Source organism: Telmatherina bonti (genome assembly GCF_933228915.1).
Source record: "Telmatherina bonti genome assembly, chromosome: 4".
Classification (NCBI taxonomy): domain Eukaryota; kingdom Metazoa; phylum Chordata; class Actinopteri; order Atheriniformes; family Telmatherinidae; genus Telmatherina; species Telmatherina bonti.
The window spans coordinates 10523892-10541100 of NC_136622.1; the positions used below are offsets into that span (position 1 = coordinate 10523892).

The window sequence follows — 17209 nt, forward strand, 5'->3', positions numbered from 1 at the left end:
ACAGTTGTGTTTCGGGACTTCACCAACCATCAGATCCCCGCTCTGCCTTGGACTCAGACTGATGCAACTTAACCTTTTTAATGGCTATACTGGATTCCCAGTTCCTCGTATGATCTCCGCCATCAGGGCATAAAACGCACGTCTGAATGGCCGACTCAGCGTCTGGTAAAACATGCAACACATGCTGAGAAGCAGCTGTTCCTGCAAATATCATCCAAGACTTCAGGAAAGATGAGACACACTCAGGACTTCATCCAATATTGGACTTTATTGGGTTGATGTCATTTAAAACTTTACATGACATTCTAAAGACATACAAAGAGACCATTGGACACTGTTGTGAACTTTAATTTTTGCACCCGACAAGAAAGGACCAGACTTGTTTTTCACAAATATTTTTTCTAAGATATGTCTGAAAATATCCTTCCTTTCTTCCTTTGTTAGCATTTTATTGTTAGATTGCAATAAAAATAATCCTAGAAAAAAAAAAAAAAAAAAAAAAAACCCTCACAACTGGAAAGATGGAGTTTAAGGCCAACTGAAGGGGCACAATTATGCTTCTTTTCTTTTTTTTTTTTACACCAAGTATAAATTAGGTTTAAAAGCCATCAGTTATGCTTTATTTAATTATGTCACTAAGCTAAATTACTATTCTAATAAGTTTAAATATCAAGCATACCTATATGTGCCATTCTTGTCATAATTCCTTCATTTGTGCCTCCTCCGTGATCATGTTGCCAGACAGAAAGTCACACACACACACACACACACACACACACACACACACACACACACACACACGATGTGGATCAGTGGAAGTTGTCTAAATGGGGCCCAGACAACAGAGAAAAAGTTGTGAGCAGCTTTTTGATGGGGCGCACACTAGAAAAATAGTTATATATACTGTAGTGGAATGTATTTGAGCAGACCTTGGTAAATCAATTTTCACTAGAGCGAAGTGGATCTCTGAATGAAATGGCTGGAGACCTGCTGTGGAAGTGGAGGAAGTCTCACTCAGGACGTAGTCATGTTTACACAGAAATCTTCATTTTTATTCATTTATTTAACACAGTTCCTTTTCTGACTTTAAAAACATTTGTGTCTGACTTGCCTTGACGACTCACCGAGGTTTACAGGTGCATTCCTGGAGCGGTCTTCGCCATGCAGAGTCCCAAGGCTGAGAAACATCACTTTGTGCTCCGATCTGGACTCTTGTATCATGGCAGGGTTTCACCGTGTCATGCACTGTGGCTGATCTTTAGCGTTTCTTTAATTAATCTGCCGCATTGCGCTTCAAAACAGCAAGTGTGTTGCCATGTAGTAGGTAGCATGTTGCATGTCACATGCCAGGCTTTACCAGGCTTCCCAACACTAAGCTGTGAAGAAAGGTTTCCCAGCCAGGACACCGCTGGGCGACAGCGGCTCCAGGAATGATGCTGCGCCATCCGAACAAGTTAGAAAAATGCCTTTTTAGGGTCAGAAAGTTACGTCGGGCAACTCTAACGTGGAACCACACAGCTGAATCTGGGCTTCAGGGAGGAAACAGCAGCAGCTTGTGAACCGTGTGTCGTGTTAACACGTCTAGACGACGTGCTGTTTGCTGAAGACAAAGTTGGAAGAAGATCAAGTCTGAAGCAGTGTGTAGTTTCCAGTTCCAAAGATGAGAGTTACTATTCCCAGTTAATAAATGGGTGCATAAAACACTCGACAACAAACAATCCTGCTGAAACTTTAAATTAGAGACGGATAGATGTTTATAAAGACAGACAAGGTCTCCTTCCCCACAACGTCTCCTGTGGACCGCATCTGGCTGGCATGTGTGTGTGTTGGTGTGTGAGCTGATGTCTGCGTGAGGCGGCAGGTGGGCCAGCTGTGACTGACACACGTGACTACCCACAGTGACAGCCGTGGGACTGCAGGAGGAAGAGGAGGAGCTGGAGGTGTCTGGGGAGCATGAGGAGAAAGAGGGGCTTTGGGGGGATTTATAGTGTGGAAAAGAAAGAGATGCATGAATAAATAAAGCAAGAGCATGCGAGATGACATATGAAGATTTAGGCGTCTTGTTTCACGGTTTTCCAGCCACTGACGGCTGCCGATTTGATGCAGAGTGTAAACACACACACCAAGACATCTCTTCTTTAGGAAATGAAAAAGAAACGGAGGAAAAACATCTGGTGCAGAAACGCATTGTCCTTTAAAAGACAGCTGCTTTGTCAGTTTGCTACATAAATCCTGTCAAGGCCGAGTGTGTGTGTGTGTGTGTGTGTCGACGATGACTTGAAGCATGAAGTGTGTCACTCATAGATGCTAGGTTTGGATTATGGCTGAAAAATAAAGACTGACGGGGAAGAAGTGTGGAAAAAAACCAGACGTTTTAAAAAGCGCAGCAGGACTGAGGCGCTTTGTTTCAGCCTCCAGTTAAGCAACCATTTCATCATTTCTCAAACAAGTAATCACAATAAAGAAGTTCTTTAATAAGTTCACCTTCAACTGTGAATTATGTTTAAGTGGAGGATGAAGAGACAGAAAGCATAAATCCCAGAGGACGACAACAATCAGCTTATGGACGACATGCAGCAGCGCTAAACTCTCGATTCACCTCTCGTTTAACTTTCGCTTCCAAGCAGCCGGATCTTCTTGTAAACATAGTTTTTCCAGACTTTGAGAGTCTCAAAGGTTTTTCTCAAACGTGTTCTGCTTTTCATCCACCTTCAGTCCAGTCTTTGCATCTGACCATTTTCATACCAACGTGTGTTTTGCTTGTTGACATTGAAGCTTTTTAAAACCCAACTCTGGTGTAAAATGACTCCGACGCAGAACAGGCAACGCAGCACAGCTCCAGCTTTATCTGGTATCTTCTGATATTTTACCACAGACACTTTGTTTGTTTCCATTTTTTCAGTTGCACATATTAAAAATGCCAAAAAACATAATAATTAGGCATAAAAAAGCATGTTTGCATCAAAAAAAAGTGATTCCCAGAGAGGTATTAGCTGAACATTTGGCGTCTTTAAGCAGGATGTGCAGTGTGTCCTTATAAAACGGAGAAAACCAGATAAGCGGAAGAAATCTGGACATTTAGTTTGTCCATCTCCTGTTCGCTGAAGCTGGATCAGAAACGGTCTCTATGGAAGGATGGCTGCCTAGAAGTCATTCTTAATGAAGGGAAACAACTGATGTACGCTAAAAGACCAAGAACTGGACCGATAATCTGCAGGTCTGATGGATGATGAATCCTCCCCAGAGTCATTAATGAGCATCGTTAAACCAGTTTTGGGTCATGCTGACAGAGGACTGAACACAAAGCAGCCAGCTTTGGAAAGTCCTTCAGTCAGTCTGGAGAACTATACCTGAAGACGCATTTCAGACGGTTCAGCTGCGAAGAATGAAGCCACTTAGACCAACTTACAAGCCTGTTCTGCTTTATATACGCCCAGCTGTTAATGTTGCAATAAAACCATCCAACTACTTCCTGTTTTCAGATGGGTATACAGAGAAATGGGAAGGGGGGCTTTTTCACAGTATTGCAGTGTCTTTGCTGAATGACACACAGAGACAATGAGACGTTCAGGAAAGTGCCGACTTATCTGGTCTGTGGACATTTAGTCAAGTATGAGACAAGTCTGAGGACAAAAAATGAAGACTGAAGTTCTTGTAAGCCAGTTTGTCTCACAGTTCAGTGATTTGCTGTAAAATCACCGATACTTCTATCCCCGTATCTGCTTCAAAACCTTCCACTTCCACGTTCCGTCCTGTTTAAAGCCAGGAAAACCCAAAAAAGCCGACCGTGGGAGGAGGCATTACAAACAGGTGTAACCAAAGGACAGATTTACATCCACATATTCAACCTAAGATTACTGAGTGTGTGAGAACAATGTTGAACAATGTGGCTCTGCTGGATGCGTTGCTAGAATATCTGCTGCATTCTTCAGCTATCGTGTGGTGAAGATTGCAGGGTGTGACCCACTGCTTACACAAGCCATTATTTAACTGGCTCTGAGACGTCAGCCGGCAAACCAAACACCAACCTGAACAACTGGAGGTCGCAGCGCAGTGGGACAGATTAGATTTTAATGTGGACACAACAACCAAACACACCAATAAACAAGCAAACAGGTTATGTTGTGGATTCACTTTAACTAAAATCTCATTCATACCCAACCAGAAAGCATGAAGGACAGAGCAGTATGTGGAGGGATGGATGATGATCTGGATGGTCACCAGGATGTCTGGCAGAGAATAGAAACTGCAGGGGATCGGGAGCAGGTGCCTCCCCAGCTTTCACTCCCCACCCCTCCCATATGGCACATACAGAGCTGATGTGGAGCTGTCTGTCGGGATGGGCAACAACACAAGCTTCAACACACTGCACAACACACACACTGCTTCGGTATCCGACAGCTCAGGATTAATTGTAAGACTAGAATAAGTTCGAACGTTGTCTGAGATTAAGAAAAAAAAAGAACAAAAAGAAAGAAAAATTTGTTAAAACTAAAATGTACAACCATTCAGGGATGAGAAGAAAGCTCCTCTGCAGGACAAGAATGAAGAGACAAATGGAGAACGAGGAGGACAAGCAAAGGCTTGAGTAGGTGAAAAAATCTGTGTTTTTCTTTAACCCCTCGATCTGAGGGTAAAACACAAGAACACAAAAACGCCGTCTTTTTTTCTCAAAAAGTCCAACAAGCTGCGATGATTCTCAGACTGATGTAGGCGGCGTGGTGAGGGGACATCAGCAGCAGCAACCTTCATTTCAATGTTGACAACGGTGAAGGAGACGCGTGGAAAGAGTGATGTAAGACAAAAAAAAAAAAAAAAGAGGAGCGTTGTCCTCTCACAGGCGTTTCTGGGCGAAAAGCGAGCCCACCACGACCCCCGTCACCACCGTCATCCCCACCAGCAGCCACTTCTTGAAGCTCTCCTGAGACCTCCTGAGTTCAGCCGCCGCATCTTGTCCGAAGATTTCAGCGAATCGCTCCTAGAAGATGTCAGGAAACACAGAGAGTGAAGGGTTAACGCCACGCAATCTGATATGTGACCAAAAAAAAAACAACAACCTGCAAATACACAGTTCCCCAAACTCCCCCGTATGAAATTACAACAAAAAAAACCACAGGCCGCTTTGTGATTCAGGTAGATTCCCTTCTGCAAAGGTCTTCAGGCCTCCAGCAGCCACTGCTGGCTACATGAATGACTGTCACAACCCACAGTGTCAGATAGGAACATTTCCACCCACTGCATTAATCATACAGGTAATTCACCTCCAAGAAGTAAAAGCACCTGAACCGATGCCATCTGCTTCAGAGAAAAATCCCCCTTCTCCCCATGCTTTCCCACCATCCCCCACCCCCGCTGGTGCCGCCGATCCCTCCAGAACCACTGCTTTTGTTGACATTCTTCCCCACAGTTGTCCTAAATTTGCCAGGCCCACGCAGCCGCCCACTGAAACCATTTCCTGGAAATGATTGCCTGCAGACGTGCAGGTTTCAAGCCACAAGGGGGCGCCAGTAAACTCTGCTCCCCTCCATGTGAACATCAGATCTGCAGAGGGGGACACTGACTCACCCCTGCATCTCCTTTCACTTCGCAGCAGTCCAGGCATCATCTCAGTAAGCTAATGACACTTCTTACCATCAGCTCGTGAATATTTCATCAAAGAAATATGAAAAGGACTCTTAGTCAGATGAAAATTCAACAGAAGATCATTTAATAGTGGTGGGTGGGGGTTCTTGAGAGGTGACATGCAACTGATTTTAGTAGTTAGGTGGATTTTTTAAGGATGAGAAATGAGCAACAACCACATGACAAATGGAAGAAATGACTTATTCACCAGGGTGAGACACAGCAACACTGAGTCATTTCTCTCTCTATTTCTGTCGTGATTTCAAAGATTTTTTTTGTTTGTGTTTGTTTTTTTTATGGAAGTATTTGCTGCTTTAAAGAAGGTGAGGCTGCATCTCCATGGTAACTGGCCCAGAATGGCGAGGTACTTCCAGTCAATTGTGTTAAAAGTGATGAGAGAGGACCCACAGTGGCCCTTTAACGTGGCTTATATGCTGCATCGGGGCTGGGTGAGTTTAGCTCATCTAACCGTACTGAAGACATGCACACACAGAGTATTAAAAATTGAAGAGTATTTCTTTAACCATTTATCTTTTACGTGACAGGAACAGTCAATTACTGCAACCAATTACAGCATGAAAAATATGAGCTCACTATACATTGATTGGGAGTGGAGCTGGTTGTATTAAGGCTCTCTGAATTATTAATTATTTCTGCAAAGTTAATTCCAGTAAATTGCAGTAAATGTCTCGGTAAAGTGCGCAGACCTGATGTCACTGTGAGGGTGTTGTGGGACAGTCCCCTCTCTCAACGTCAGAAGTGTTTCACTTATTGACATTTAGTCAAAAGTTTTTGTCCAAGTTTCGGTTTTGTGATTATTTGGGGAAAAACTAACATCTCTCTCTGAGATCTTACTGGGCATGAGGGCAGGCTAAGTACCCAACCTGCTGGGGATTACCCAATAACCACCTGGTTAGACTAAAGGGGTGTCAAACTCCAGTCCTCGAGGGCCGGTATCCATCGGGTTTCTGTTGTTTCCCTGCTCCAGCACACCTGATTTCAATCAAATGGATGCAACAGTGTGTCTGATGCTGTTAAAACCACTGGCGATTAAAGCAACAGACTATTCAGAGCTCTGCAAACACTTCAGTGGAGATTTTAAGATTGGTGTGATATGTTTCACTCTTCAGGATTGCTGATTGTTTTCCAGTTTTCCTCCCAATGTCTTCCAGTACAACCAGTCCAAGCATAAACAGACAGACAAGGGCTCTTTAAACCGAAACTCACACCTAACACCTAAAGTCACCACTTTGTCATGGAAGAGTTTAAACAATTAGGATAATACAAACTTTAAATGTTGAGCTGGGTGTCAACTTGCTGTGTTTATTGGAGGCAGAAATTGTGCGTAAACAAAGTAGTTCTCCATAAAGTGTGTGCGTTTGTTGATTATTTCTGTCCTTTAATAATACTAGTATGTGTTACTGGAAAGCCTTTACATTTCTGGAACTTTTAGGCGGGGGTGTCCAGTTCTGGTCCTCAAGGGCAACAATCCTGCAGGTTTTCCCAGTACCCCTGTTCCAACCCACCTGACTCAAATGAATCAGTCACTGTGAAAAATTTTATTGGCTATTGGTTCCGATTAATGCGTGTCGGAAATGGGACACATGGAAAATCTGCAGGACATTGGCCCTCAAGGACCAACTTTGGACGCTCTTAGGGATAGTGCCTCTGCTGAATCAGAAGCATTATCCCTAAAATAAAATATATATATAAAAAAAAAAAAGCTGGGAACGGGGTAACATGAGACTGGGAAAGCAGCTGTTTGGAATACTCCACAGGTGAGCAGGCGAGTCATTACTGGGTATAAAGGGAGCATCTCCAAAAGCAAGGATGGGGCGAGGTTCACCTCTTTGTGAACAACTGCGTGAGGAAATAGTCCAACAGTTGAAGAACATTTCTCAACAAACAGTTGCAAGGAATTTAGGGGTTTCATTGTCTACAGTTCATAGTGTCATAAAAAGATTCAGAGAATCTGGACATGTCTCTATGTGTGAGTGGCAAGGCTGAAACCAACATTAAATGGCCGTGACCTTCAATTCCTCAGGCGGTGCTTAGTTAAAACCAACATCATGATGTAAAAGTTACTACGTGGGATAAGGAATATTACTGTCAGGTCATGTTATTAAAGCATCAGACAAGTGTCCTCATAGCTTATGGTAAATTTAGATTTTCCTGCTATTTACTGGACTCTTGTCCTTGTCCATGTACATGTCACACTTTAAACTGTGTGACAGACATTCTCCAGCTGCTAACTTTCTCATGAAATCGTACATGCAAGTATTCGCTGACTAGCACGTGGAATGCTTTAATGACAGACTAGCAGCCTGTTTTCTAATGAACATTTCTGATGCTTAAAGCTTTCCGAAAGTGTCAAAAGAAACATTAAATTAAATGGGTCTGAGCAGCTGAATTGGGAGTTCAGATGTATGACGATGCACTTTCACTTTATTGTTTCTACAAAGTGGAAACTGAAGCGTGTGCGGTGTGCTCGTGTTGCCTGAGTGTGTTTGTTCAGTTTTGAGAGTTTCGGTCTGACGAACATATTTAGGGTTGGTTTTGGTTGGACTAACAACTATTCATTAGTTATTTGTAGATACATGCTGAGAAAAATGTGGAAGTGAAGTCATTCCGTTGACAATCGGGCACGTTGTTTCCACGCAGCACTGTCCCATTACAAAACACCAGTATGAAACAGCATCATAATTATTAAATGTCTTGTCAGAGGATGAATAATATACTCTGGGTTGACTTTTAAAGATAAAAAAAACTTGTGTTTGTGGTTATCTCACAGAATGTGAAGGCTCTAAGTGTGCAGATGGGAGATAAGGTGAAACTGGTTCAGCGTTGACCTCACTCCTGTTATATTGCATCATCACTACATTGTCTGAAAATTGCAGCTCAAAAACGTGCATTATCACTGAAGTAGCATGCTAGTCTTACATCTATACGGTATCTGAACATAAACAGGAGCAGAACATGTTGCAGCAAGTCCAGAAAGCCACATGGCTCTATTGTGACCTCCTCTATGATAAACAATGGGCATTTTTTTAATGTTAACCTTAATAAAAGTGTACTGCATGAAAGCAAGACTGTAGCTTCACAGAAACAAAGGAAAATTGAACATGTTAGATATTCATGAGGATTTTTTTCTTAAGGAATACAAACTTGGATGTAAAATAAGCTGATTTTACTGATTAAACTGACTTGGAGTTGAGGACAGCATCATGAAGTCAGAAGGCTTTACCTGTCACATGCTTGGTTCCTGTTGCTTGAATAGGATCAGCAGACAATGACAGGAATGTGCAATAAGGCCAACCAGGCTTTACAGAAGGCAAGCTTATCTAGATTAAACTGGTCATTTGACAAGAGTTCAACATGTTGCATTCAAGCACACAGACGATTCATCATGCTGATTGTAATTACTCAAACACATCAACCCAGAAGCTTCTCCTGTTCGCTAGCTCTGTCATTTAAGCTGTTTTAAAAAGGAAGAAATTATTTTTCCATCAGGTTAAAAAGAACAAAACAAAACAAACTGACCAACACCGAAGAGATCAGTCATGTGTCACATGTGCTTGCAGTTGAGATGACGGCCTGAAGTGGTCACTGTGCCATGGAACTCATGAAAGAGTCACATTTTGCCTCACAGTAGCTCTTTTTATTCACAGTTAGCCACTATATAAACAAACACATTCCTACTGTTCAATATAACCTGACTCACTGAGGAAATATCCAACAGGACCTTTTCCCATCAGACTGTTTCCCAGTCAGGCACTGGCATCTGTGGAATTTGAAAGTATGCAGCTAAGTGGGCAGTTTACTGGATGCCTGCTTGTCTGTCATACAGAAGTCGGTCAAGGCAAGGATCTCTCCTCCGGGGGTCCTCATACCTCATCTGTTGCTCAGTTTATTTATGCAAACATGATACCCTCCCCTCCTCCTGCCCTTGTGTTTGTTTGTTTTTTAAAAACAAAAACCTTGTTAATGAGCGTAAGGAGTCAAAAAGCCTCTTAAATGCATAGGAAGACGCTGCCAAATAAAAGTAAATATTTGGTTTCAACCTCATCAGAACTTTCTCTAGCCCTTGATGCAGTGGATGAACGTTTTCTGGAAAGATACACAGTGCTCATGATGCGCAGAAAATAGAACGATAGCTAGCTTGGGCCAAAGTTGAGGGGTCAAACTGAGTGAAGGCAGATGAAATTTAAGATATTTACCTGAGTAATGATGCTCTTAAAAGCAGTGAGCAACATTAAAGTCAAGCAGTCGAAGTGGCCGCAAGGGACCGATAAATGGCACTTAAGTGGATCGTTATGGAGTGAGATAACATCCATAACCACACCGTGTACTATGAGTCAGAGTTTTATGGCTGACTTTTTATTTCTTACAAAGGAATAACACCATGTGACCACTCCCTTGCCCTTCCTGTGAAACCCTCCAGGACAATCTGAAGAATGTGGGTGTAAAAGAAACGGCTGCACTTAGTGATGATGATGGATACTTGCAATGGTAATCTTGATTCTTTTAACTAAATTTAGTTGAAATAAGTCACTCAAAAGATGAAATCAGGTTTCTGAGTCACTTGAGTCAGTTACTCAGACAGTGCATAGAGATCTACATTTGCACACAAGCTTCAGCTATATTTTATGACTGATTCATACAGCAAAACAGACTGACTAAAACAGGAAATAATCCACGGTAAAAAAAAAAAAAAGAAAGTCTCAATGTCTCAGCAGGGAAACTTTTAATATTCTTTCTCTAACCTGCACTTCTTTGCACCACTAATAACCTATAAAAGTTATACTGTTGCTCAGCTTTGCTCATGTATTTTTTACTTGATATGCCCATCCTACGTGTCACAATACCTTTAACTGTCACTGTTGATGTCTTGGCATGTCCATTTTACAGATGTCAGTGTTGTGCAAGTCATAAACAAATCATTCACTACTCGAGAAGAACTTTACTTGTATGTAGGTAATGACTCCCCATCCCCACTGACCCATCCCTGTACTGTAAGCTATCTGAATATAGACAATATATTACTATTGTGCAACTGCACTTATAGAAATATATCAAGCTAATAATTGCAATTGTGGGAAAAGCAACGGCTCATGTTCCTTAAATGTACAGTGTAACATATTTGGCTTTTTATTAGCAAATCAAGCATCGCTTTCATAAATATGTATTTTACAGAAGTCTAATTATAACCACACCAAGTATAAGTGTTCTCGTAGCTTAAAATGAGCTATTTATAAATACATAAGTGGCGGCGCACCCAGCAGAATGGCGCCATGTTGCATCGGCATCTTTGAATAGTGAAGCCAAAATGAGATAAACTTGTTAGCCTTATACATTTTAGCTTTAAATCCCTGTAGGGTAGGGGAATAAAGCAAAGATGACCATATATCATTCACCTTGGCGTTTCCCATTAAAATGGGGGACCAACCACCCCGTGAGAAGGAGGAAATTATTAGGTGAAAATGGGAGTTTACATCGGTGTAAAGCAAAGCAGAGGGCTCTACTTTGTGCTGCTTTTTCTTCCTCTTCAAACAACAGTTAAAGAGAGGAAAACGGTGTCCGAGGAGGCCAGAAAGAGAAAACAGGAAAGGGGTCGCTATGCTAAAAGCTACGACTTCTTTTACACGATTTCAATGTTGCGGCTTAAATGGATGGAGCTAATGTCTGGACTTTTACTGACGAATGAGTGCAGCCTTAAAGTTAACGGCAATCTTAGTGGCTGTTGAAGGAGGAAATAGAACTGCTGCACGGTCTGTAAAGGTCTGGCTCATATAACCCTTGTGCCTTTATAACCCATAAATAATGGTAATTTAATATTTACATGAATTATAGGAAATGCATTCATTGCATCCAAACCAGCCCAACTTGTGTGGTTTGGTCTGCTAGCTTAACTAGCTGCATTTAGCTTCTACTAAACAGCAAATTAAAGATATAGACATTTACTGCAACGTTCAGCAGCTCATCAGGTGCTTACTGCAATTGTTTTGAATAAATGCTGGCAGAAAGATGTGAAAAAGTTCATCACATTTTGGTACAGGCTAACAGTCAACTTACCCGTCTAATAACACTAAACCAAAGAGAAAGCAGGGTTTTACATCCACACTGCTCTTTCGTCAGACATCAACGAGCCGATTCTTTGCCTAAGTTGACTTTTGTCTTTTCTCTGGAGCAATCCCTTTCATGAAATCAGAAGATTTTTCGTTTGATTTCAATATATGGATTAAAAGGTTTTTAGGGCTCCAGCTTTACTTTTTTTTTTATTCAGAATCATTTTCACATTACTCAATCTCCCCTTGTCCAGCTTGACAGGTAAACCCTGTCTTTACTGCCTCTCACCCTTTCCCTTCCACACAGTCACACCTTTATCTCTGCTGTGCTCCCAGAGGAAATCAGGTGCTAGGCAGCACGCTGCAGAGCACTTCCCTCCTGTTTTTCCACATCTTTAACTTTCTCTTTCTTCATTAGATAGAGAGGGGAAACATGGATGAGGGAAGGATTAGCTCATGAAAGCAAAGGATTGGATACAAAGACGGAGAAAGGGAGTGGAAAGAGAGTAGGGGGCACAAGGAAAGAGATACTGCTGTCGGTTACCATAGCTACCAGAAAGCAGCTAATTAGCGCGTGTGATGTTTGGTAGTGTTTAGGTCTGGTGGTTCATCTCTGTGGCTGATAAATGGCTCCAAACTACATGTGGAGAAATGATCATTTTAACAATCATTAGCAGCAGCTTCCAATTCATCAGCTCTGACTTGGCGGTTGCTCTGCTGTTGCACCATGACAAGCTGCAACAGTCTCCTTTGGTGAAACTCCCTGATCATGACATATACCCACGCAAGACGTCGATTAACGCCTCAACGTCGCTTCCCTTTAAGCAAAATGGGGCTGAAGACAAATTGCAATTCAATAGGTTGGGGACATTTAGAAAAAGAGCTCTGTGTTTGGACCAGCAATTGTGTGTGTAATCCCTGGACGCGGTTAATGCACATGGAGTATTCCTCAACGTTTCTGTGGAAAGTCCAAAAAATTCTTTATAAAAACAACAAATTTAAGGAACTTTCCTTCTAAACCATTCAGAATTTAGATTAGCTTGTAACAAATATTACATGAAATATTTTCTGTCTCTTAAGCCTGAAACAGAAAGCTCAGCGAGCCTTACATCTCAATGGCCCAGAAAAATGATTCCACTTCTTTCCTCAGACACTCATCCTGGTTTAAGATCTGAACACCACCACAAACTGGCCATGTTGTCAAACCATTCAGACAACATCTACAGTGTGGCTGTAATCGCTATTCTGTCCAGACACACTGCCCTCAGAGAACACAGTTTACCTCAAGTGATGTACTTGGTCAGCAACAATATTCAGGTAGATGGTTAAATCAAAGTAGCACACATGAATATTTTATCAGCACTGCCACAGAGGCAGACAGTCGCTGTGTTGTCCTGTAGGTTCATATACTAAAAGCTAGTTTTAGTGAGTTTTCTCTTGGTTTCATAGTTTCTTTTTAGTTGGTCTAAAACCTGGTGCTTTTGCCATTGGAGGTTCTTTGCTTTAGACAACCTGCTACACCTGTACAGAACAGTCATTCCCAAAGACGGGGACCTGACCCACAAGTGGGAGATTTTATTTAGGTCACCAAGTAAAGTCTTATTATTTTCTTGGCCAACTGTGTTCTTGAAAGAAATACACATGTGCAGTTTGCCTATCAGCTGCACAAGGAAGGTCATTGTTTTTCTTTTTGTTGTTGTTTTTTTTTTAATAGGCTTATGGAAGACTGCAACCAGCCCCAAGAAATGGATGCTTGGTTAATTTGGGTAATTAAGTAGGAAAATCTGGAAAAAGACCAGGCTAACGTACACCATGGAGGTCAGCCTGAAAATCAACCCAATTGGCATATAAACACAGGTTCAGCCAAAGAAAAGCTTGTACCTAATGTTAGCAAAGTAGAAATGTGACATTAAACGACAAAGCTTAGCTAGCGTCTCACCTGGTTCCGTACCATGTGGCCACAGAGAAGAGCCACACTTAATGCTGGGCGATAAGACGATATAAATCGTTTGGACGATAAACCTGTTAAACGTCATACACTCATAGTTCCTCCAGATGGAGGAGATTACTGCTGCCATTGCCAAGCACATCTGACACATAACTGATGACTGACACAAAATTACACAAACCATTGTTTTTACTGTTATGTATATCGTTACAGGGATATCAAATGAGCTATATCGGGATATGAGGTTTTGGTCACATTGCTCAGCCAAAGCCACACTGTTGCAGGAAAATTCATTCTGCCTGTCCCAACAGACATGGTTAGCACAATTACTGGTGAAATATCCGCACAAAAATGAAAATGCATCCTGCTGAGCAACAACACTATTTCCTCAAGGATAAATTACATTTCAAACAACTTTAACTAAAACTAAAAACAAGATGCCGTGGGTGTGCAGTCATGTTGGAACAGGAAGGAACCATCCCCAAACTGTTCCCATGAAGTTAGGAAGATGGAATTGTCCAAAATCTCTTTGTATTCCGAAGAATTCAGAGTTCCTTTCACAGGAACTACGGGGCCGAGCCCAGCTCCTGAAGAACAACCCCATGCCATAATTCCCCATCCATCAAACTTAACACTTTGCACAGTGCAGTCAAACAGGTTCCGTTGTCCTGGCAACCGCCAAACCCAGACTTGTCCGTCACACTGCTAGATAGAAAACTGGAATTTGTAACTCCAGAGAACATGTTTCCACTGATCTGCAGTTTAATGGTGGTGAGTTTCACACCTCTGCATCTTTCAATGGGTTATTTCAATGGGTGAGTGAATACATTTGGTAAAATAGTGTATATATACCAAAAATTCATAGGGATGGTATACCTCAAAACTTTCCTCCTCAGCTCTAAGGACCCCATTCTTAAAATCTCCATAAATACATGAGAGTAGGTGGCATTCAATTGCCTGCAATATATTGTTCAATCAAACTGTTTATTTTTTATTGTTTTTATTAAACAAATAATTTCTAATAATTTATCATATTTATCCAGCCAAATTCCCTCTGTCATTTAGAGCTTGCAGTTGTGTGTTTGGTCTTACATGTGGAATGCTTATCAATATCACACAAACCTCTGAGATTTTGGTTATGCTTTGGACACATCTTGATTCACTTTGAGTCATTCTGACATTTCTTTAGTTGTCTCTTTACTTCAAAGAAAAACAACAATTTCCTGCCATGGACTGGCGAGCTGTCCAGGGTGTACCCTGCATTTCGTCCAAAGACTGCTGGGATAGGATCCATCTTCCCTGCGACCCTTCATCGGACTAAACGGTTTGGATAATAAATGAATGAAAACAACAATTTCACCCTTCTCCAACAAAAGAGACTTCTTGCTCAAGAGTGTTGGATGTGTCTCCTGATGTTGCTATTTAAGAAATGAGATCTCACAACCTTTATTAGAGTTAAACAACATATCAGCTAAAACATTTGAATTATTTTTACAGTGTAAGGTTCTTACCAATTTGCCTTGTGAGGTACATCAGTTCTGGGTTTCTCATGCATAAAGTGCATGTGGGTGAATAAGTGAACATGTACTAACTAGTTTTTTCAATGAGCAGTAAAAATGAAAGGGAAGGAAGGGGGTTGAAACCCTGAAAGGGGAAGGTAAAATATTTGATTGTGTCAATGGGAAAAGCAGGTTCTGTTTCACCCAGGATAAGCTGCCTTGTTTACTTTTTTCCCCTTGCCTTCGCCACAGAAATGAACGAAGTGCTCCTGTTTTTCACACTGTTTGCATCATTTCCTGAGTCAAAGTTTAGTTCAGCATCATAACAAATAATGATCTCACAGTGAAACTGCAGCATCACATGGCAAACTTCCTACTTATTTACACCATGTCACCACCATCATGTGATTAGAATCACTGTATTCATTATCACCACCATCGCTTTGGTGAAATGATGTCAGTTTCTGCCTTTACAGCTTCAAATCTGTCTGCATGTTCCTCCCTCCTTATCAATGTCCTCATCATTTCCATGAATTCCAGCTCCTCCAGCTCTTCCTGAAGGCCTTCTGTCCCAGTTTTAGCCTTATCGGAATTGCAAAAGGAATTTGGAATAAGGGAGGTGGCTGCCAAAAATTTCACATGACAGGAAGCTGAGCGCTGAGGAGTGAAACACAACTCAGGCATTTTCTTTAGGCTTTTTAATAAGTAAAAGTAGGTTACACATGTGTGTTTACTATGTCATGCTAAAAGCTAAATTCAGGCAAATTCAGGTTCTGTTTCACTGTTAAAAGAGTTTCATAGACTCTGGTGATCCCCGACATTGACAAGGACTCTTTATGCACTTGGAAATACCATCTGTTTAAGCTGCAGCTGAGCAACGTTGTCTGTAAAATGCCATACTTGGGATGTGTCCAGATAAAACACATGTAGCCTCATGAGCACCAAACACAGTGGAGCAGGAATACAGCAGTGTCCCTGGGCCCAGGGTACAGCCTGTAACACACTGTGTGTGTGCGTTTTTGTTTATTGAGCAAAGTTACTGTTGCCTCTGTCATGGTAAAGAAATGCTTGTAAGGGGAGGTGACACCATGTTCTGAAACTAACTTTTCATGCAGGTAAGTGATGAAGCCGGCGGGAGCATTAAACAACTGCGGTATGCAGTCACCTCCGACTAACCTCTGACAAACCTCTGACATGACGAAATATTCAGATCACAGTGACTCTGCAAGATGAAAATATAGCTCATCTGCTAAAACCTGAATTCTGGTGTAATATTAATGTGTAAGTCTGCTGCATGGAACTGGACGAGTTATTTTTCTTTGCAACAGTATTTCACTTCAGATTGAGCAACAGCATGTTCTGATTCAGCCTATCCTCTTTTGATGCATCTCTACAGTGTTACTAGAGTTCACATCAACAAATCTAGTGGCCTGACTGTCACAGTGGGATGCAAAAGTATTCATACCCCTTAAACTTTTCCACATTTTGGCAGATTACACGCCACAAACATAAACCCTAAACATAAAACCAGGGCTACAATGGAATGGTTTAAAACAAAACATATTCATGTGTTAGAAAGGCCCAGTCAAAGTCCAGACCTAAATCCCATCAAGAATCTGTGGCAAGATCTGAAAACCGCCGTTCACAAACACTCTCCATCTAATCTGACTGAGCTTGAGCTGTTTTGCAAAGAAGAATGAGCAAATATCTCAGTCTCTAGATGTGCAAAACTGGTAGAGACATACCCCAAAAGGCTTGCAGCTGTAATTGCAGCAAAAGGCGGTTCCACAAAATATTGACTCGGAAGAGGGGTGTTATTTGTGGAAAAAATGAATTGTTTGACACTTTGTGTTGGTCTTTTACATGAAATTCCAATAAGATATATTCTTCTTTGTGGCGTGTAATGTGTCAACATGTGGAAAAGTTGAAGGGGTGTGAATACTTTTGCAAGGCACTGTTTTTGTTTCTTTAAAGACAATACACCCCTTTGCAATCAGATGGTGTTTGCAACAGAGATGGAAACAAACATGTCTCAAGCTGCGAATGTTCACTGTGGTGTAATTCATTGCTATCAA

The 17209-nt window shown here is 41.6% G+C and overlaps 1 protein-coding gene across 1 annotated transcript in view; it reads right to left on the reverse strand.

Moving 5' to 3' along the window:
* Positions 1-335: 335 nt before the first annotated feature.
* bcl2l1 (BCL2 like 1) overlaps positions 336-17209 on the reverse strand; it is a 39891-nt gene continuing 23017 nt past the window's right edge. Inside the window, exon 3 of the mRNA XM_079239323.1 lies at positions 336-4978. Within this exon, the coding sequence (XP_079095449.1) occupies positions 4835-4978 (144 nt within the window). The 3' untranslated portion in view covers positions 336-4834. The remainder of the gene's footprint in view (positions 4979-17209) is intronic.